Below are 19,269 nucleotides of genomic sequence, written 5' to 3'. Positions count from 1 at the left end.
CGGTCCAGGCAAATGGAATCCCAGAGTGCCTGGTCTCTGGTATCTGCAAATCTAGCGGTCTGGGTCAGCCTGGCTGGGGATTAATGGGGTAAATAGTGGGGGATTGGAGCACTTTTCTGGGTCAAAATGGTACTTGGGCCTCTCTCATCCCAGCGCTGGATGGTGATGATCCAGAAGTTGCGGAGGTTGCAGAGTTTTCAAACTTTTCAGCTGTGACTTTTTCTCTTTGAAGGCAAGCTATCTGTTCACGACCTCGAGGAACTTGGCCCGATTCACGAGCAAGCCGGGCATGGCATTTCATGGCTGGTGCCTGTCATGTCTTGCTCCGGCTGACTGTCAAGGCAAGCTCACTTGGACGGGTGAATGAATGCACGCTGTATCGACTCTGTGAATCATGTAATCCTGTTATTGCTTTTATCCAGGGCGCCCCTGTGCCTGTCGAATAAGGTTTGTCTGACAATGAATTCTATTATATACAAGATTCGATTGTCTCCAGATCAATCCCATGTGATGGTACAGCAGACAAAACCTAAAAAAACGCCACCTCCTCCATGTATTCCTGTCATGTTCCCCTCGGTTGTCCAGTAACTTGCCCCCAGCCCGCCCCTGAGTATGGCCGCTCACTTCCCGGCGGGTGGACAGCCGGGGCGGCCATTTCCACCGGCGCCCGAATATCCGTGCCGCTGGCAAGCTCGTATACCTGCTCCTGGTGCCCGTCCTGCGTCCCAGGTGCCGCGTAATAGCCCACCGCCGGATCCAGGGGGGAGTGGCCCCATGTCTGAGCCGGCGGTGGTTCCGTCCACGGCGCCTCGTACGGCGACTCCCAGCTGAATCCCTGACTGGTGCGCCACTTGTCGGCGCCGGTCTTGGTGTTGCCCGCCCCGTCTCCGCCGCCGCCGCCTCCTCCCGTCCGCCCGCCGAACTTGTTCGCCGGCAACATCGGGTGCGACTCCTCGCGCGCGGCCTGGCTGCGCCTCCGGTGCAGGATGAAGAAGAAGGCCAGCACGCCGAGGAGCGCCAAGCCCCCTACTATCGCCCCGGCGATGATGCCCGCCTTGGCCGTTCCCGACAGCCCTCCTCCGTCCGATTTATCGTCCCCACCGCCACCGCCACCGTCACCACCGTCAGCGTTGCCACCTCCCGATTGTGTCGGCGTAGGCGTATTCGTGCCAGTCCCAGTCGTCGTCTGTGTTGTGGAGCTACCGCTCGTAGTCCCCGTTCGCGTCGCGCTAGTTGGGGTCGCGGTCTCGGACTCGGACGCGGTGCTGGTGATGCTGATGCTACTGCTGCTGCCGCTCTTGGCCGCGAGGAACTGTGCGCGCGACACGTCCAGCGGCGTCCCCGAGTCGGAGCAGTGGCTGTCCATCGTGTCGTAGACGGTCTCGAGGTGGGACGGGTCCGAGCCTGCGAGGCAGGTGGCCGTGTTCACCACGAAGTCGCCGCGGTTGCCGCAAAGGCAGGCGTTCATGGCTGACACGGTGTCGCCGTCGCACCCCGACGCGTCCGCAGCCGCGTAGAGGCATTCTTGCGACGCCTCTGGGTATCCCGAGAAGTCGTTCTGGAAGGCGGCGCGGGAGGGGGAGGCGAGGAGGACGAGGAGGACGAGGAGAAGGGATGTCGGTAAGGGGTGTTTTAGTCGATTCCGCATCGCACCAGTTGGTCGGTTGGAGGGTTGGATGGATGGATGAATGGGCGGTTGGGCGGTTGGCCGTGCTAGGTGGCAATTAGGACGTTGGATTCACAAATGCTCGGGCTGCCCGCTGTCCGTTCAATCGGTCAATCGGTCAATTGGTGAATCGGTCAATCAATCAGTTTTCGGAGGTTTAATCATCACTAGATTCAACGAGAGACTACAACGAATGTGGGGAAAGCAGGCAAGACGGGGGAGGTCATCTAGGGGAGTTCAAGCTGAGGGTGGAGGAGGCGGAAATAGAATCGCAACGAGGCTGAGGCTGAGTGTTGGCACGGTTCGTTCCATGCCTCAATGCCTGCCGTGTATCTGTACACTGCCATGGAAATCCGGAATCTTGCACAGGAGCAGGGGGAAAAGGTATCAACTCGGGCATATCACTTTTGCGATCTAAAATCGGGAACCCTCTGAGAATGGAGTGCTGAATTTAAAGTTGGCTCTGCCGATGATAAATAAACCACAAGTCGGAAAAATAACAGTCTCTCAGTCAGCGCCCCTGCGACGCGGTGGTGCCAGCACGCTGCAATCCCTGGAGAAGGGAGGGAGAAGGGCTGAACATTGGCAGTTCCTTGTGGCTGGTGGCTGCCTTGTGGCTGGTGAGATGGCTGGTGAGATGGCTGGTGAGGCTGTGCTTTTCTAATCGTATTTTTAGCAAGATTACATAACCAGGGCAGGGCAGTCCTTTTGCGTCGCGTGCTCATCTGCCTAATCCGATCCCATCGTCTCTCCCCCTTCAGCGGGCAAGGACAGGAACGATAACGATGATCTGTGAAGATCCACTGCGACATATGGGACGATTGAATGACTTCCTCGATGATGTCACCCAATCACAATCCGTTTCTTGTTCGTGCAGACCAGTCGAGCCCAGGCTCTGGGAGCACTGTCTCCATCCCGAATGATTGCCCGATATCCCATCCGACCCACGCCTCAAATGGTTGCCCAGTCGCCGATCCTCCTCCCCAAGCGGTGTGATGACGATGTAAATAACCCACGGCTCCTCTACACTCTCCACTCATCTGGGCAAACTGGGTAGCACGATGGAGAACGAACCACCGGCTGGCTGGTTACCCAGGCAATATGTACAGCAGCCCGCTTGGGAACGAAGACATTGCTAGTGGTCGGTTTCTCGGCAACGCGGATGGCGTGGACACGAAGAGGAGCTCGACGACGAACAAGCGGGGACCTGCCAGAACTTGGCCGCCAACCATGGGGCACCAGGACGAGCACCTTGCTTTTTCCATGTCGGGCGATCTTGGTGAACCTCCAAATATCCCACAGTACGTGTAAATTCTTTGATTGAATGACATCACGCCACGTCTGATTCGAGTGTCTTGGCAGAATCCGTGGACCTGGACCATTGTCGAAATGGGTCGGGGGTGACCCTGTCAAGCTGGTCCGGTGTCAGGCCGACATGAACAAGTGCCTCGGTCAGGTCGGACTCTACTGCCGGAGTACTAAGTAAGTAACTTCTCACGTTCCTCTCCGCCCAAAGGGTCCAAGCACATCTGGCCGTGCATAACTAGTTATCCGGTTTGTGCGAAATACGAATGTGGGAATACCAGCTGGGAGTTCCAGCGCACCCAACTGAACAAAGGACAGACGATGTACGGATATCAAGGGCGTAACGTTAAATTCCATTCCACGCGCCCTGCCTCAGGTCCCTGAGGAAATCCAGGCGAGCCAATAAAAATGGAAGTCGAGCACAAGCGGGAGGAGTCAACCGCTCTATTTTTACGCGCTGAGTGGAGACTTTTTGGAGGGTCCAGCGGGCCCGCCTTACAGAAATAAGAAATTTCTCGTGAGCGTCTAGGCTAAGGTACCTACCTACCTGGGTAACCTTGCAGGGCTGCCTCGAGTCACAGTGAGAAACCTGTTTTTGGAGGGACGACTTTTCTCATCATTCCACTAAACCACACAACAAACCGGGTCCCGGCGGAGTGGAAGGCAATGAGGCATCGAGTTACCTGTTTACCTACTCAATCCGGACACGATCCTTCGTCTTCGTCATCGCATCGGTACCTACCTAGGTAGGTAGTGCGCAGTACAGTGGGAAATGGGTTGTGCATCCTGCCTCTCTGCCCCTGGCCCGTATTCGCAGGGCGCTTTCAAGTGCACTGGCACTGGTTGGCATTGGATTGTGACTGCAAGTGAACTGCGCAAGTACGAAGTCGGTGCTTCCATTTCTGGTCGACAACTAAGCAATCGGGCAATCGGGTCAGCCGTTGCGGTTGCGCTTCCCCAAATCCCCCAAATCTCAAATCCCCTGCCCCCTCTCTGCAGCACTCTGCGCCTCTCGTTTTTCTTTGGCTGTATGCGAGTACCAGGATTGGTGCGTTGTTGTCCTGGCACCTGGTCCTTACCCCTGTCGCACATCCGCACTAGCCACCACCATCCAATGGCCGCTCCCCCTTTTCTCACTTCACTTCGTATCCAGCGATTCATGGATTGGTGACCCCATCCGATGGTTGTCATCCTTGTCATGGTCATCCATGTTAGGCCCAGATGTTGGCCTAGTTCGGCTGCCAACTGTGGGAAATTGGCAACCTCGTATTTTCTTGCCTCCCCCCGCCGACGGATTGGGGGATCCAGCACGCACAGACAACCAGCACACCACATTTTCTTTATCTTATAAGGCCTGCCGCTCTCTCAGACCTTCATGTCCGTCTCTCTCTTATATTGCATCCGTAATAAATCCTTGATTTGCTACACCTGTCTTACACTCGCTTAAGACCAAGTCACTCGCTTTTCATCAAGATGCGCACCACTCCTCTATCTCTGGGGGCCCTCCTCCTGGGCCTCGCCAGTGCCTGGGAGTATCCCGACTGCGTAAGTCTCGGACTATCCCGTCCCGATATCTGCGAAGAACCGTGACGACTAACAAAGCCAAACAGGACCCTGACAACTGCTACCGGGAGATGACCAATGACCGCTTCTATGGTGAGGCCCAAGAGTTCTGCCCCCAGTTCCTGGCTGGCACCACCACCGCACCCGAGGCCATCCCCACCAACTTCGAGAACTGTGAGCAAGATGTCAACCGCGTGAGCTCTGCTTGCTCTTGCATCACCTACACTGCCACCTACACGCCCGGCACCACCACCGGCTATCCCACTGAGACTCAGACCGGTTACCCTACCGAGACGGAGACCGGTTACCCTACCGGGACTGAGACGGAAACTGGTTACCCTACCGGGACTGAGACGGAAACTGGTTACCCTACCGGGACTGAGACTGAAACCGGTTACCCTACCGGGACCGAGACGGAGACTGGTTATCCTACTGAGACCGAGAGTGGTTGCCCCCCCGAGACCGAGACTGAGACTGGTTACCCCACGGAGACTGAGACTGGTTACCCCACGGGAACCGAGACTGTGACTGGTTACCCTACCGGGACTGAGACTGAGACTGGTTACCCTACCGGGACCGAGACGGAGACCGGTTACCCTACCGGGACTGAGACGGAGACCGGTTACCCTACCGGGACTGAGACGGAGACCGGTTACCCTACCGGGACTGAGACTCAGACCGGCTACCCTACTGGGACTGAAACTCAGACCGGCTACCCTACCGAGACTCAGACCGGTTACCCTACCGAGACCGAGACTGGTTACCCTACCGAAACTCAGACCGGTTACCCCACTGGTACCACTGAGTACACCACGTCGACCATCTACACCACGACATGCCTCACCATCACCTCGTGCGCACCGACAGTGACCAACTGCCCTGCCAACTCTACCTACACAACCACCAAGACCTACGCCATCTCCACCACCGTCTGCCCTGTCGAGACCTACCCTGCCGGTCCGGGCGAGACCTACCCTGCCGGTCCCGGCGAGACCTACCCTGCCGGCCCGGGCGAGACCTACCCTGCCGGCCCCGGCGAGACCTACCCTGCCGGCCCCGGCGAGACCTACCCTGCCGGCCCCGGCGAGACCTACCCTGCTGGTCCCGGCGAGACCTACCCTGCTGGTCCCGGCGAGACCTACCCTGCTGGTCCCGGCGAGACCTACCCTGCCAACCCGCCCCCAGTCGAGACCTACCCTGCCAGCCCGCCTCCGGTTGAGACCTACCCCGCCAGCCCGCCCCCGCAGACCATCGTCACCAGCTACGCTCCCAGCGCCCCCCCGTCCCCGACTGAGACCGCCTCCGGCGAGCTGCCCGTCACCGCCGCTGCTGGCCGTGTCGCCGGTTCCTTCGGGATGGCCGGTGCCGTCGCCATGGTTGCCGCTGCCTTCCTTTAAGGACCGAGCAATGGGGGTCGCGTTCCTTTTTTCGGTTCTTTCCATCTAGTCTTTTGTGTGCTTGGCCGAAGGCCTCGCGTCACTTTACGTGTCTCATGAACAAACAACGATGGGGCACTTTTTGGGAAATTTGGGAAAGTGGATATGATAATCGCATTCCTGTACATAGTATACTTTAATTATATAGAACCATCTAATGGGCCTGTCATGACACCAATATTGTATGGTGTTCAACATCTGCATGCTATCATGGTGTCCGTCGTTGTGCATTGTGTTGATTGCCTTTGCTGTGTTGTCAGAATTTCGGTGGTCGTCAAAATACTCGGTCGTTTTAGCGGCACCGGCAGGTTGGTCATGTCTCAGATCAGGGTCCATCTCCATTCCTTCGGGCCGCCACATTTAAACTATTATACTTTTCGGCGTTGGAGCGGCGTGTCACAACGGAAGGTACCTCTTGTTGTGGGACCATTCCCCTTTTCGTTCAAGCAAGGGCAGGATGATGCAAAGTTGAGCTGAGCTGAGCTGTCAGTTTATCGCACTCCTGCCGCTTTCGGCCCCAATAGCTTTTGCACCAACCGAGCGGTGTGTGCCGTTGTCACATGCCCACCTCACTGCCACGTCTTCTGTACCTGGAATGCAACCCCATCACAACTACAAACCCGTCTCGTTGGGATGGAAAGCTTAATTTCCTGCCCCATGATCGACCTTACCCCTTGCAGGACAACTCAAACTTCTAGCTTCTGACCCACCTGGCCGCGAAGTGGGTTCTAAGGTTTTCGTCGTAGGGAGAGACCCGGCCAACGTCCATTCCGATGGGGTTGAGACATGTGACTTAGATTTGACGTCGCTAGAAATCGGGCTTCTGTCTCGGAATCTGATTATTCGCCCCATTCCAGTCGAATATGACCCGAATATTGGTGTATGGCGGAGTAGTGCTGGGATCACGGGATGTTTGGCTGCGGCGAAGTCAAGGGAACCTCAATCACGGTGGTTGACGATGTGTCTTGGCGTGCTTGGCGTTCTTGACGATCCAACCCTCGTTGGCGACGACCTGAACTGCTTGGCCGTGTGACGCCGCGAGAACCTACTCGGGGATATTTCCCACCAGAAAGCATTAATTACGCTTACACTCAATAGTGTCCCATACAGGGCTTTTCAGGCACAGTGGCGGCGCCACAATCATCCGTGCAAAGAGCACATTCGGCCCAGATACGATATGGAGATAATAGGGGTTCTTTGTCTGAAGATGGAAGTTGCGAGAAGAAACCTCGCAAAATGATTTTACCCTAAAGGTGTTCTAGTTTTCAGGCGCCAGCAAAATAGTAGTATCAAATTTGAAGAACAAACAGAAAGAACCGAGTACGATCTGGGATAATACACCTTCTCATCAACTTGTCTTCATCCTACCCCTGACACACTGCATCCCGCTCAAGAGCAGAGTTCCCAAAAAGACTCGTAGTACAAGGCATTGCTCTCCATGCTTCCACGGCCCGTAAAACAGCCTCGATCTTCCCATATAGCTCTACCATTTGCCCAACCCCCTTCATTCCAACCCAATTCTCCCCCTACCCTCCCCAACATCGAACCTAGCCCTAATCTTCATCATGACCAGGCAACTCAGCCACCCTCTCAGACACAGCCAACTCGGCCCTCTCCACCCCGCCAGCGCCTTCCCCACCAGGCAATTCAAACTTCTCAACCGGGCAGTCATCGAGATTAGGCTGGATTCCGCCGCCCTGTACGTCATCGCCCAGAGGCGCCGCCAAGGGCTTCCCGGTGGCCGCCCGCATGCGACGGTACAGGATGAGGACGAGGACCAAGGCGCCGATGGCGACGGCGCCGAGGGGCAGACCGACTCCGATGCCGACCTTGGCGGCTTTGGAGAGGCCTGAGGGGGGCTGTGATGGGACGGAGGAGGTTGGGGTTGTCACGGGAGGTGAGGGGGATAGGTCTGTGTGGTTAGTAGATGGTGTCTGGGGTGTGACCTGGGAAGTCATCTGGAAAGCCGTCTGGAAAATCGTCGTGGCTATCGTCCGTGTGGATGTCGACGGCGGGAAGAGCCAGCCATTCACGTGGACGGCAAAAGCCAGTGATGGTGACAGGACTGTTAATGTCGTCCCTATCCATCCCTGCTCGATGGGGGTCACCAACGTCACGACCTGACCTTCGTCGAGGGTCGAGACGCACTCCCCTACCACACCTGCGGCGTAGATATCAACAAATATGTATTCGCTAATATATGTGTATACGTATATGCGTCTCAGCAAATGGAGTCTAGCCAGTACACACGGGCTCCCACCGGGCTCACGAACCTGGGACAACAGGCCACAAACGTATTGCCGAGCTGGTTCACGCTCGAGGCCGCGGTCGAGTATGCCTCTGGACAGACGACAGGCCCGATGCTGAGCCGTTTGCCGACCTCCGAGGTACTCTTCCACCAGCTCACGACCTGCGGAGGCTGGCAGAGCGGCCCAAGATCGGGATCCCAAGCGACCAGGTTTGTTTGTGTGGGATTCCACATGTACCAGTCGGATGGGTATCCTGATTCCCATGCCGTGGACATGGGCAGCCAGGACGTGGTGATGCCAGCGTTGGTCTCCGGGGGCCGGGGGGCCACCGTCGTCGACGACGCCTGCTGGGACATGGCGAGGAGAGGAGGGATTCCAACGTGGTAATTACCTATTGCTGGGGGAATAACGCAGACATGCCAAAAGACGTGCGATATGACACAGTCGCTAATCACACAAAGTCCCGTGAAGGGTCTGGCAACAGCTCTTTGCGGTGCAGGTGGAGCGGAGGGGAAGGCAGATAGACGGAGCTGGACTCGTCGAGAACCACGCGTCCTTTTCTAATGTTTCCGCCTAATGATAACAGACGGCAATGCACGCTGCCGTGTGGCCTCAATTGGCCAGATCGGGCACCCGGTGTAGCATTTCACGGCCTCTCGTCCGGACCGAGCACACAATCGCTTGTGCTACCACAGATGTCCCGTCCGTTGGACGGTCCGCCTGGATCCTCATTTCAAATGCGGGAAAAGTATTCCGGGTTAGTCTTGCTTGATGCAACCTTCTACGCTCTCTGGAGCTGGCCCGCTATACCCTCTAGAAGACCTCTCAAGAGGGAATACAACAACGTCTTGAAAACAACCCCTTGCTTCAACAAACCAGACAGGACACAGGAAACACACCTTCGCAGCCACTTGCTCACTCACCCTTCCCCTCCCCACGCCGCCCAACCACCTCATCCCTCTCCCAAAGCAACACCGCCGCCGCAGCAACCGGCCCACCAAGCACCCCCCAACCAAGCGCCCTCCCCCACCCACCTCCACCTCCGCCACCCGCCGCGCGGCGAAGATACACAGCCCAGAGCAGGACAGCGGCCCCGCCACAGTAGACATCCCACTGGAGGAAGAAGTGAGCCAGCGGCGGCAGGGCGTCGGCGGGGATGGCTGCGGTGACGGTGGTGGTAGGCGGTGTCCAGAACGGGGCGGGGACGAACGCCGAGGATACGGTGACGGCCGAGAAGACGGGGCGCCATTGCTCGGGGACGGCTGTGGGAGGGGTGAGGGCGATGAGGAGGAGGGTTGATTGGCTTGCGACGGAGAGGAGGAGGATGATTTTGTAGATTGCGGCGGTGGGGGTTTGGTGGTGGTGTTTGCGGGGGGTTGGGGCGGTTGGGGATGGGAGGATTCGCTTGAGTGTCCAGTGGAGGGTGGTCTGCCAGAGTGGGAAGGCCTGCCAGATGGCGATCCAGGTGTAGTGAGTTGATGCTGAGACGTAGGATGGAGAAGGGAGGGCCATGGCAATGGAGGGGATGACCAGGGCTGCCATGGTGCACAGGGGGAGGAGCTTGAGGTCCAGGTCGTCAACTGTGAAGAGGTGCGAGGATCCGGGAGTCGGCTGGGCGAGTGGCGACGTGAGAAGGTGGATCATGAGGTAGATGGGCACGGTAATGGTGTATGAGATGTTTTGGAAGATGATGCCCATAGTTCCGGTCCTGATGAGCCGTCAGCTTCCGTTCTCCTCGGAAGGGGGGGAGCGGAACAAGGAGCTAGACTCACCAACTCACAACCCTCCCTCTATTGCCCTTCCTAAGCCCCTCGAGCGATAGGAGGGACCACCCGGCCCAGAGCTGAACCATGAGATACCACAAGGACAGCCTGACAGCCCAGCTCTTTTCGCCATCGATAAGAGTCGCAAAGAAAGTGACAAGAACCAACAACTGGTTGTCAACGGCAGAAATGCCCGTGTAGCTCGTCTTGAACGGCGCCGGACCTCCCGGGATGTACGGCTCTCCGGTCGTTCCCCGGGCACAGGCTCCAATGGCTTCAAAGAATCCATTTTTGGACCCCGCGATCATTGTGCTGTACCCCCCGATGATGCCGCAGGCGGCGAGCGAGGCGAGCACTAGGGCTCTGGACGGAAATCTCGTCGTCATGACTGTCGCTGCTCTCAGTCGTGTCCGACAAGTCTGATCAACAAGAATTTGAGTGCGAAAGAGATAGAAGCCGGGGTTTATGTGTAGCACAGGGTAATCTCATGATCTCACCGAGGAGTGTAGTCGGGCAAATGCGACGCCGAAGGGTTAGGGTTACCCACCACTAGGTGCACCACTGCACCAGCTGGCAAGACTGTTAGTGCCCTGTCATCAGCTGTGTGGACGAGGAGCCAACGGAGAATGGCCGAAGAGATATGTATTGCACATACAAGGACCCAGCCTGAAGTGCGAGATGTCGCGCCCCCACCAGAAGGGAATAATTATCATGCACCAGCGGCATGGGTGATCCGCGGTGCGTCACGGCAACTCGTTCACCAATTTCACGACCTCGGCCGCCCGGCTCAGTCCCAACGAGACAACGAGACAACCCCTATGCGGTTCATCAAGTAGTGTCCCACCATTCCCGTCCCCGAGGTTATGGCCACGGACTGGAATTGGCTCAAGATGGGGCGTGTTGAGGGTGAGACCTGATAGCAGACTGGTATCTCGAGCACTAAGAATATGCCATGGTCCCAATGGTAACACAGGCCCAGTCCTTCCAGTGTAGGGAAGTTAAAATGGAGGGCGGCAGCTCCAGTTTTGCTCTCAGCCTAGTCCGCATACGATCCGGACTATTGGCATGAATCTCACGTCATCCCATCAGAGAGACGCGGGGAGGGTAGCTGAGTAAGGTTAAACGCCGGACCCCAACGTCAGTTGACGAGCCGATGAGCCAAGACTCTTGATCTTCAGAGCTAGAGACACGTCAAGCGGACCGTTCCGAAAGCGGGCTGATTCATCTCCTTGTCCAAGCTTATCACCACGACGACCACGTTGATGGGGCGCGCGAAGGAAAAGGGCCTTTTCTTGGCCTGCACCCCTGCCACGATTCCACTGATCCAAGTGACCACTCAACCCCGCTCACCCCATTGCGATGCTTGGTTAGTAACTCAGAAGCAGGCAGGCCTAGCTAGGGTCCCATTCTATCGCCGAGACGTACCGACTGCTCCCCGGTCAGCACCAGAGCTATAAAGACCGGCCGGGAAGAGCAGGGTCCCCTGCCTCTGACATAGGCACAGATAGACACAACACAGTACCAGCTACTCATATCTAACTTACGTTCCCAACCAAAAATGCTCTCGTCCGCGATCCTCCTGGCCTCCGGGCTCGTCTCCATGGCCTTCGGCTCGGCCCTTCCCCTGGAGAAGCGGGCCAACAACGGTGTCTACCTCGCCAACTGCGTGACCAGAGGCACGACAAGCTACAGCGAGATGAGCTACTACAACAACGCCCGATCCGGCTCCCAGGTATGCACATACCCCTCCCCCAAACCCCCTTCCTGTTTCGGGGTGTGGGCTGACTGTGCGCCCACCCAACCCCCACCCAGAACGGCCAGCTACCCGACGACATCGCATGGCCGTCCACGACGAACGGCGTCCCCAACGTCGTCACTTGGGAGGGCCACCAGCGGTGCGGCACCTACTCCGATACGTGAGTGCACGCTTGCCCGGGTGCCCCAGCCCCAACTTGACTTGCTAAGCCGTCTTTCCTTTTTCTGCAGGGGCGCGACTTTCTGCTCGCTTATTGCCAATGGGGCTCAGAGCCTGGTATGTTCTTTTCCGCCCTCTTCTCCGGTTGTTACTTGGGGTTTTCCGTCACCAGGTCGAACTAACTAGAGTCCCAATGGAATAGTCTACCGGGCAGTACGCTGGCTCGGGCTCGAACAGCTATGGCGCTACCTTTTGTAAGTTTCGGTTGCCCTTTTCGGGGTATTGGCATGCGCAGATAAGAAGCACGTCCGGGTCTGACCAGCTCTACAGCCTGCTACAAGGACAACAATCGTGTCTTGTACAACGTGCCGGAAGGAGCCCAGCTTCAGCACACGGTAAGTTGACTGGGATTCCGAGCGACTGATTTAGCGCTAACTTGCTTCAAGTGCTACTCCATCTACTACTGCTTCCAGAATTAGAGAGGGATTCTCGTTGGACCGAAGAATTGCCTCGACAGCCTTGGCAGAAAGGGGAGGAGGAATGTCCCAGGCGAAAGACTGGATCTGCTTGCGATGCTTTGTGTATTTACGCCTCACAGTCGTTTGTCTTTGACTCTAAGCTTGAAAGGAGTCGTACAATTTGAACTCGGGAAATCTCCACCATGACGAAGCTCAACCATATCCCGGACCTAATTATGAATTTCTTCAAGCTTGCTACAAAAAGATTAGCGGTAAAGGACAGTTTCCTCAACGAGACATCGTACTAACAGAGAAGCAATAGTAGATGGAGTAGCACTCTTCATTCTGGTTGAAGTTGCCACTGCTGGTCCTGAACAGGACGCGGCCGTTGTCCTTGTAGCAGTCGAAGCCGTGAGCGTTGTTCCAACCGGGACCGGCGTACTGGCCAGTCACCTAGAGTAACCCGAACCGTTAGACAACCTTGCGGTTTCCTCGGGATATAATCAAGGAGTTATTTGGTGTGAAGCTTACAAGACTGGCAGCGTTCGATGCGATCTGCGAGCAGAACGTCACGCCCGAGGAGGAGTAGTACCCGCAGCGCTGGACCCCCTCCCAGGTGACGCGCGACGTGGAGCTCAGGGTGGTGGTGTCGTTGGGCAGTTCGCCGTGTTGGGAGCCCGACCTGGCGTTGCTGTAGTATTCCATCTCCGAGGCCCAGTCGCCGAGAGAGTAGAACTGCGGTGGGGTGGTAACAGTGTCAGTCGGCTGTGCTCACATGGGCGCTGGGGAATACATACCCAGCAGTTGCTCAGGTAGACGCCTTCGTTTGTGTTGCGCTTCTCGAGAAGCTCTGCCTCGGTGAGATCCCGCGGCGTGGCCTGGGAAGGCAGGGCCGCCACAAGGGGGATAAGGAGAAAAGATAGAATAGAGGTACGCATGGTGCGTGGGTGCGGGTTTCAAGCACGATAATGTTAGCGTAGATGGATCAGGGGTTAGAAGAAAAGGCTGCTGAGATCTGGAATAGCCTTGTGGGCAGTGTTGTGTTTCTCAACTGGGATAAGGGACCTTATATGTTGATCCCTCATTACAATCCAGTTCAAAATGTCAATATCAGAAATCTTAACCATTGGAACAAGAACAGGAGATGCCCGATTGGGACATAGCATTAAGCCACTCAGCACTATTCCCACCTCGGAGGCCACAACCGTTGTGACTGACTCATCGAACCAAACATGATCCAAGCCGGCCAACGTGTCCTGGCTTATTTCTACCTAGTGGCAAAGACTGGGGTTACTTTGCCGCAGCAACATGTTGGTCGCTGGCACAGTTTCTGCTGCCTGGAGTGCGTGAATAAGCGGTTTATCAAGCTTCAACAGATCGTAGATTCGGTGACCTCGGGAAGGACTCGGCGAGTGTGGAGAAGCATTCTATGGTACCCCGGATCCCCCGCCATGCAGGAAAGAAGGCACTGTCAAGGACTGGCATTGCATTTGTCACGCTGAGGAAGCGTGATAACTTGGCTTGGTCGGGTGACTTGACGTTGCGGCCGGCTTGTCGTGGCATTAACCGCAGCTGATTCAGGGGTGGGCTATGTATGAGTGAATACCTTGTTTGGGGTGTGAGATTCGGTCGGGCCGCAGCACACAAGAGTCTTGCCGGTCTGTTATGGAACGTCGGAATATTTGCATCTTAGCGTAGCACACGGAACACAGGAGCTAATTCTGTGACTTCGTTTACGCAATTTTCTCTTGTATTCATTGGATACATGCCTGTCGATGCTGTAGTGATACTGGGCTTCAATAGAGGGACCTTGTGCGAAGCACACGACCTTCAAAGCAAATTAATTGCCACTAACCGGACACAAACACAGCCCAATCTGACCTCATCAGCAATCATTGAAAGTCCCTAACATTTGAACATATCACCCTTCATTCCAGCACAGAAGTTCAGCAGAACAGCCCATCGGGACAACAGTCCTGGCCGCTCCTGTTGCAGCCATTGCAGCAGCTGTTGCAATTCGTCGATGTGCGGAAATACGAGCTGTCCAGGTCTGATGCGCCGAGGCAGTTCTTGCCGGGGATCTGCAAGACCCTGAAGCTGCCAATGCGGTCGTTCCAGCCAGCGGGGCGCAGGTCGGGCTGTGGATGTGCAGTTTCGAGTCAGCAACCATGCTCTGGGCAATACATGGTCTCATCTACGCGATTGTGGAGGGGGGAAGGGGAACTTACATAGCCTGGATTGAAGATGGCTAGCTGGGCTGAGGATCCGCAGCTGTAGTCCCTGCAGGAGGTGGTAGGAAGCGAGTTAGTCTCCTGAAAGCTGACGAGAGAAGTCATTACAAAGTGAAGAACTTACGAGTAGGCAACAATGGCGTTGTACTCATCCGGGCCGATCGACGAGATGGTATGGTACCTGAGCCGGTGTTAAGGATCGCATGGTTTTCCCCCTTTCCTTTGCTAATTACTTACCAGGGAGAGTCAAGTTGAATGCACAGATTCCACGGCTGTTTGGCATATCCACAAGTGCCACCCCAATTAATGTCCGTACAGATGTAGACCTAAGGCGCCCGGTTGACGCGGCAGTTAACACCAGTGGCTCCAAGGAAAGAAGACAGGTTCATAGGTATTTCTGGGGATACTCACACCACCGGGCTGGCGCTTCTCCAGATACTCATCACGAGACATGAGGGTGAAGTTCAGGCCCACACTTCCCAGATTCTCCTCGGGAGTGAGATCCTTCGGTGGCCACTTCACGGAAGGCGAAGCCGCGGCCAGGACCGCCGAGATGAGGATGGCGAGTACAACACGCATTTTCGGATTGATGAGATATTAGGAGGACGCAGGCTCTCCAAAAATCAGTGATGGATGATTCTGACGATATTGTCCGGATTGTAGTGTGTCAATTGCTGCTATAATCTTTCTTTGGCGCGGGACGTTCGCTCTTTTAAACTGTTCGTCACTCATGATGGATTGGCACCAATCGTGGTGGATAGGCTGTGACCTGGGTACGTGGGAGTACTTGGCTTACTGACCATTGCCGCCACCGCAACCCTGCGTTTCTAATAGGGAATTAGTGCCGTAGGAGTGCCTGGCTGGGGGACCTGTGACTTCAAGGTGCCGAGTGGATGGCCGAGGGGCAGCCACCACTGGAGTGCCAGAAGAGGCTACTAATGCAGAGCGCTTACTCAACGAAATATTGGTATTGAAAGGTGGCATGTAGGCCACGGGGCCTGGTATCTCTGGGAGGGCGGTAACAATAGAACTGATATGTGATATGGTGTTCTCGGGGGCATGAGGGCGGAGCAGGGTGGGCTGAAACATTTATCAATTGTGATTAGCAAGAAGCTGCTGGTCGGCGTTGTCAAGTCTGTCGAGTGATAAGGACGAGTGCTTGGAAATATCCTCCGTTCTAAATGGATAGGACCGTTTCTTGTGTCCGAGGTCCTTTGCCTCTGGCTGTTAACCTACTTGTAAATACTAGAGTATCTGGTGCTGTTAATGCCTCACCATTCTCTGCCATATTCTTCCCTCCATGAGCGGTATTGAGGGTCAGTTCTGGGCTCTGATTTTGTGCTCCCGTCTCCGATGTATTTACATTGGCTCCAACATCTTGGATACCCCCGAGGTGGGAAGGAAAGCGAGTGATCATGCAAAAGGGGTGAACCATCTTTCCAATTGCGAATAATGGGCAGAGCAGAGGAAACCCTGGCATGGAGTGAACTTCTGAACTGACTTAGGAGTCTTCGGGTTTGGCACTGTTACAAGCTCCATAGTTTTTGAACAGGGCCTTCCGTTTCGCTCTCTCTAATAAGATTGTCGGCCAAAATATACTGGTAGCAGATCATGAACCGTTAAAGACCATAACAGGCACCATGTTCCAGAAGCCAAACAGTCTAGCAGAGTGCCTCAACACTCTGTACTTGCACCCTCCAATTTCATTGCTTCAGCCCAGAACCCTCCTCATTGCATTCTTCACACCGCACGGTAGCTGTCCCCCAGCCAGATAGGCCCCGACCTAGGCCGCAATACCGAGTGGCCTCATCGAGACCAAACAAGAAGCTTAGCCTGTAGAACCTCATCATATTAGCCCCCTTCCAAGCTAGGCAGAGCATACCGACCACTTACCGCTTCGATGGCCCGCTTCACGACGCCCGCGGAGGTGGAATTAACCGCATCCGCCGAAACCAATGCCACGGTGAGGTGCGGAGGCTCAGCAACAGTGCGCCTACCAACTTCGGTGGCGTTGACACTGTCGGCGGCCAGCGGCTCGCCGACGAGGTGAGTCGGGGCGGCGAGGGTGGCCACGACGGGAGCGGGTGTTGCGAGGGCCAGTCCGGAGAGGAGGCCCAGGATGGGCAGTAGCGTGATGGTGGAACGCATTGTGGGCGAGGATCAAGAGTGAAGATGTTGGTTGTCAAGAAGACGGTGGGAGGCTGAAGTTGGTTTTGCTGGGGGATGGATGGTAAGTGAGTTGTGCTAGGTCGTATATATGGGCTCTAGATAGATCACAGGTGCTGGCTGGAGAGCTGTGCAGGGTTCAGGCATATGTCCATCCGACTCTGCTACCAGTACAACAGACATATCTGTAAGCCCGAACCTCCATCTCAGACAGGAGAGGAACCCCCACCCCAATGCAGTCAGCTTGTGGCTTAGATATGTGCTGAGATTGCATTAGTAGCATTCATCACAGTTACATCCAGGGGGTGAAAAATCTCAATCAGGCTCAAATTGCTGATTCATCCCCCATGCTCTTGATGATTAACACCCAAGCATATGCGGCTAGTTCTGGAATTCTCAAATCAAAGCCAGCAGTCAGTTGTCAGTTGGCACACGATGCCCAATGTTGTGTTCACACATCTTCGAGAGGACTCAGCGAGCCCCATGTTGGGCATCGGCCCGATGGCTGTGTATCACACGAGGAGGCTTGACCGAACAACGTCGAGTGTGCTGTCGAACTAATCCGGCTTCTTGCAGGCTGGGATTATTAAGTGACTTTACACACCCTCTCTTGTTAGTCTCTTGCTACGCCCAGCCATTGCGAACATCTATAAACCGTACTGCCAGAGACGATACTTGCCCTCCCACCCCTTCCCAAGTTCCACCAAACAACCACAGCAAAGCCAACAAAGTTACAAAACCCCTAGATTCTCACAATGGTGTCTCTCCGCGCCCTGACCCTCGGCCTCCTGGCCCTCCCCGCCGCCCTGGCAGCGGACTGCTACGGCAGCGGCAACGCCGGGTTTTCCGTCACTGAGTACCAGCAGACGGCCGCCCAGGTCTGCAACTACGGGCCCTCTGCGAGCCTCGTGTTTGGCGACACCGGCTTCCCCAACTACTACCGCAGGGTCGTCGAGGCGAGCTACACCGGCACCGAGAAGCTCCACTGCTGGGTAGGCATGACACACTCTGCGTATTGGGAGAGGGCCTTTCCGCTAATATTTTGACTTTAGGATGCCTTCAACAACATTATCGCCCAGTGCGTGCAGGGATCTGGGAGAAATGGGGGTCAGTGGACTTGGGATTATGGCAGTGATCATGAGAAGTACTACATTCAGTCGTACTACGGCTAGGAGTAGCACGGGGCAAGAAGAAGGTCGAGAAGGTCTTCAGAGGGCGATCAACTAGCAGTGGAGGTCCATCAATTGAAGCAGCTTGGCAACCCAGCATGTACTCGGGTTCTAGCTATTCCCACAATTCCCGTTTCTCATGACGCCTCAAGGTTGACCTTCAAGTACTCGGCATGCTCTCTCCGTAGCATAAGTCCCCCAAGAATGATAGTGGGTAACTCTCTCCTAAAATTTGACCGTTTGAGCGTCTACCGCGTAATAGTTTCCATCACCGGAAAACACTGGAGTGACAGCGAAGTGGCAGCAATAAGCGCAACAATAAGCCCAAGAATCCAGCATCCAGGTTTGGAAACTCCTTCACGGATCAACGGTTTCGGGCTCCGATCATAGGACTCTGTGTTCAACTTGCAAAGACACCATTTTCGGGGGTGAAAAATTATCAAGGAGACTTCTTCCACGTCTCTGCAATCATATTCTCTGTGTGCTATTACACAACCATAACACACATCCAACAACTTCAGCTTCACATCTTAAACCCCAGCTTTCACACTCAGCAGCCACATCTTCTCCCTTGTAAGCATCTCCACGTGTCGGACAAGACCACTTCCCACCCTCCACATCAGTTAAGGGGGTCCACGGCCGCGCCACTCGTCCATTCCCAGTCGTCCATGTTCTGAACCTCGGACACACCTTGAGCACGGCTGTCAGCAAGTTGTTTTCAAGGCAGGTGGAGGATGAAAGGACAGAAGTGATATACCTAGCGCAAAAAGGGCAAAAGTATCCGCATTACCGATAGGCTTGACGTTATCATGGCCGGACGCGATATCATTGTACGTGACGTCGACGCAGCCGCCGTAGCCGTAGCCGCCATCTGCAATTAATAATATTTCTTGTCAGCGCCAAGGGACGGAGAGGACCGAGTCAAATTATTCCCGTGTGCATAAATAACCCTCACCTCTGATCCCCCGGCTGTAAGCGTGCATCAACTCGTGCAGAATGACCATGCCGCGGTTGATGCGGTCGTCGATGCGCACGCCGGCCGTGATGGGTGCGATCTCGCCCAGCGGCTTGAGGTCGAAGAACTGCGGGCACAGCGTGATGTGCGTTCCGGTCCGGAACGCGCCGTTGGGGCCGAAGTCACCGTCCGGGTCCGGCGGGAAGTCCCCGCTGCGGATCCTGGTGGTGATGGCTCTGTTGTTTTTTGGGGACCCCCCCAAGGTTAAGCTCGAGTTCCATGTTCGGGGGGGGGGGGGGGGGGGGGGCGTTGGGGGGGGGGGGGGGGGTTAGGTGGGGGGTAAAAAGGCGTGCCTGCGCCAAACCCCCCCCAGCGAAGCCCAATGGCGTAACC

The 19,269-nt window shown here is 55.8% G+C and overlaps 11 protein-coding genes across 11 annotated transcripts in view; 4 read left to right on the top strand and 7 right to left on the bottom strand.

Annotated features, from left to right (window-relative positions):
* Positions 1 to 393: 393 nt before the first annotated feature.
* On the bottom strand, positions 394 to 2,130 carry QBC33DRAFT_536625 (uncharacterized protein). The gene has a single exon (XM_060427725.1). The coding sequence runs from the start codon at positions 1,646 to 1,648 to the stop codon at positions 563 to 565; it is 1,086 nt and encodes a 361-aa protein (XP_060284454.1). The 5' UTR covers positions 1,649 to 2,130; the 3' UTR covers positions 394 to 562.
* Positions 2,131 to 4,376: 2,246 nt separating this feature from the next.
* QBC33DRAFT_536620 (uncharacterized protein) lies at positions 4,377 to 5,061 on the top strand (the record flags this gene model as incomplete). Its single annotated transcript, XM_060427724.1, has 2 exons — positions 4,377 to 4,516; positions 4,582 to 5,061. Coding segments are annotated over exons 1-2 (450 nt in total), but the record flags the coding sequence as incomplete, so codon positions are not given.
* A 382-nt stretch (positions 5,062 to 5,443) lies between these two features.
* QBC33DRAFT_536619 (uncharacterized protein) lies at positions 5,444 to 6,172 on the top strand (the record flags this gene model as incomplete). Its single annotated transcript, XM_060427723.1, has 1 exon — positions 5,444 to 6,172. A coding segment is annotated over one exon (537 nt), but the record flags the coding sequence as incomplete, so codon positions are not given.
* Positions 6,173 to 7,523: 1,351 nt separating this feature from the next.
* On the bottom strand, positions 7,524 to 8,575 carry QBC33DRAFT_558400 (uncharacterized protein; the record flags this gene model as incomplete). Its single annotated transcript, XM_060429878.1, has 2 exons — positions 7,524 to 8,131; positions 8,221 to 8,575. 2 exons carry the CDS (start codon positions 8,573 to 8,575, stop codon positions 7,524 to 7,526), a joined length of 963 nt encoding a protein of 320 aa, XP_060284451.1.
* A 233-nt stretch (positions 8,576 to 8,808) lies between these two features.
* On the bottom strand, positions 8,809 to 10,488 carry QBC33DRAFT_48423 (uncharacterized protein). Its single transcript, XM_060425392.1, has 2 exons — positions 9,992 to 10,488; positions 8,809 to 9,927 (listed from the first exon to the last, which is right to left on the bottom strand). Exons 1-2 carry the CDS (start codon positions 10,366 to 10,368, stop codon positions 9,135 to 9,137), a joined length of 1,170 nt encoding a protein of 389 aa, XP_060284450.1. The 5' UTR covers positions 10,369 to 10,488; the 3' UTR covers positions 8,809 to 9,134.
* A 663-nt stretch (positions 10,489 to 11,151) lies between these two features.
* On the top strand, positions 11,152 to 12,429 carry QBC33DRAFT_48428 (uncharacterized protein). The gene is made up of 7 exons (XM_060425395.1): positions 11,152 to 11,310; positions 11,368 to 11,714; positions 11,795 to 11,898; positions 11,969 to 12,014; positions 12,100 to 12,151; positions 12,228 to 12,292; positions 12,344 to 12,429. The coding sequence occupies exons 2-7, from the start codon at positions 11,541 to 11,543 to the stop codon at positions 12,374 to 12,376; spliced, it is 474 nt and encodes a 157-aa protein (XP_060284449.1). The 5' UTR covers positions 11,152 to 11,310; positions 11,368 to 11,540; the 3' UTR covers positions 12,377 to 12,429.
* Positions 12,430 to 12,601: 172 nt separating this feature from the next.
* QBC33DRAFT_585235 (uncharacterized protein) lies at positions 12,602 to 13,464 on the bottom strand (the record flags this gene model as incomplete). Its single annotated transcript, XM_060431428.1, has 4 exons — positions 13,153 to 13,464; positions 12,887 to 13,090; positions 12,665 to 12,808; positions 12,602 to 12,610 (listed from the first exon to the last, which is right to left on the bottom strand). Exons 1-4 carry the CDS (start codon positions 13,291 to 13,293, stop codon positions 12,602 to 12,604), a joined length of 498 nt encoding a protein of 165 aa, XP_060284448.1. The 5' UTR covers positions 13,294 to 13,464.
* A 671-nt stretch (positions 13,465 to 14,135) lies between these two features.
* On the bottom strand, positions 14,136 to 15,249 carry QBC33DRAFT_619089 (uncharacterized protein). The gene is made up of 5 exons (XM_060432722.1): positions 14,998 to 15,249; positions 14,824 to 14,912; positions 14,711 to 14,767; positions 14,584 to 14,635; positions 14,136 to 14,493 (listed from the first exon to the last, which is right to left on the bottom strand). The coding sequence occupies exons 1-5, from the start codon at positions 15,163 to 15,165 to the stop codon at positions 14,302 to 14,304; spliced, it is 558 nt and encodes a 185-aa protein (XP_060284447.1). The 5' UTR covers positions 15,166 to 15,249; the 3' UTR covers positions 14,136 to 14,301.
* A 940-nt stretch (positions 15,250 to 16,189) lies between these two features.
* Positions 16,190 to 16,830, bottom strand: QBC33DRAFT_536611 (uncharacterized protein). The gene is made up of 2 exons (XM_060427722.1): positions 16,480 to 16,830; positions 16,190 to 16,419 (listed from the first exon to the last, which is right to left on the bottom strand). The coding sequence occupies exons 1-2, from the start codon at positions 16,732 to 16,734 to the stop codon at positions 16,393 to 16,395; spliced, it is 282 nt and encodes a 93-aa protein (XP_060284446.1). The 5' UTR covers positions 16,735 to 16,830; the 3' UTR covers positions 16,190 to 16,392.
* A 589-nt stretch (positions 16,831 to 17,419) lies between these two features.
* On the top strand, positions 17,420 to 18,080 carry QBC33DRAFT_569268 (uncharacterized protein). Its single transcript, XM_060430535.1, has 2 exons — positions 17,420 to 17,744; positions 17,805 to 18,080. The coding sequence occupies exons 1-2, from the start codon at positions 17,508 to 17,510 to the stop codon at positions 17,922 to 17,924; spliced, it is 357 nt and encodes a 118-aa protein (XP_060284445.1). The 5' UTR covers positions 17,420 to 17,507; the 3' UTR covers positions 17,925 to 18,080.
* Positions 18,081 to 18,847: 767 nt separating this feature from the next.
* Positions 18,848 to 19,269, bottom strand: part of QBC33DRAFT_585225 (uncharacterized protein) — a gene marked incomplete at its 3' end in the record, with an annotated part of 1,617 nt that continues 1,195 nt past the window's right edge. The window contains exon 3 of the mRNA XM_060431427.1: positions 18,848 to 19,112. Coding sequence (XP_060284444.1) covers positions 18,848 to 19,112 — 265 coding nt within the window. The remainder of the gene's footprint in view (positions 19,113 to 19,269) is intronic.

The sequence above is a fragment of the Phialemonium atrogriseum genome, assembly GCF_030411735.1.
Source record: "Phialemonium atrogriseum strain 8032-3 unplaced genomic scaffold QBC33scaffold_10, whole genome shotgun sequence".
In the NCBI taxonomy this organism is placed as follows: domain Eukaryota; kingdom Fungi; phylum Ascomycota; class Sordariomycetes; order Cephalothecales; family Cephalothecaceae; genus Phialemonium; species Phialemonium atrogriseum.
The sequence above is the reverse complement of the archived record's forward strand: the minus strand, read 5'-3'. Positions and strand labels throughout refer to the sequence as shown.

Excerpts from the sequence above, each read along its gene's own strand:
- QBC33DRAFT_536611 (XM_060427722.1), bottom strand. The coding sequence starts at position 16,734 with ATGCGTTCCACCATCACGCTACTGCCCATCCTGGGCCTCCTCTCCGGA. Across the intron at positions 16,420-16,479 it reads TGAAGCGGGCCATCGAAGCG|GCTAAGCTTCTTGTTTGGTC; the intron begins GTAAGTGGTCGG and ends GAGGTTCTACAG.
- QBC33DRAFT_536625 (XM_060427725.1), bottom strand. The coding sequence starts at position 1,648 with ATGCGGAATCGACTAAAACACCCCTTACCGACATCCCTTCTCCTCGTC.
- QBC33DRAFT_48423 (XM_060425392.1), bottom strand. The coding sequence starts at position 10,368 with ATGACGACGAGATTTCCGTCCAGAGCCCTAGTGCTCGCCTCGCTCGCC. Across the intron at positions 9,928-9,991 it reads AGAGGGAGGGTTGTGAGTTG|GACCGGAACTATGGGCATCA; the intron begins GTGAGTCTAGCT and ends ACGGCTCATCAG.
- QBC33DRAFT_569268 (XM_060430535.1), top strand. The coding sequence starts at position 17,508 with ATGGTGTCTCTCCGCGCCCTGACCCTCGGCCTCCTGGCCCTCCCCGCC. Across the intron at positions 17,745-17,804 it reads CCGAGAAGCTCCACTGCTGG|GATGCCTTCAACAACATTAT; the intron begins GTAGGCATGACA and ends TTTTGACTTTAG.
- QBC33DRAFT_48428 (XM_060425395.1), top strand. The coding sequence starts at position 11,541 with ATGCTCTCGTCCGCGATCCTCCTGGCCTCCGGGCTCGTCTCCATGGCC. Across the intron at positions 11,899-11,968 it reads TGCGGCACCTACTCCGATAC|GGGCGCGACTTTCTGCTCGC; the intron begins GTGAGTGCACGC and ends CTTTTTCTGCAG. Across the intron at positions 12,152-12,227 it reads CAGCTATGGCGCTACCTTTT|CCTGCTACAAGGACAACAAT; the intron begins GTAAGTTTCGGT and ends CCAGCTCTACAG.
- QBC33DRAFT_619089 (XM_060432722.1), bottom strand. The coding sequence starts at position 15,165 with ATGCGTGTTGTACTCGCCATCCTCATCTCGGCGGTCCTGGCCGCGGCT. Across the intron at positions 14,768-14,823 it reads ATTCAACTTGACTCTCCCTG|GTACCATACCATCTCGTCGA; the intron begins GTAAGTAATTAG and ends ACACCGGCTCAG. Across the intron at positions 14,636-14,710 it reads AACGCCATTGTTGCCTACTC|GGACTACAGCTGCGGATCCT; the intron begins GTAAGTTCTTCA and ends CACCTCCTGCAG.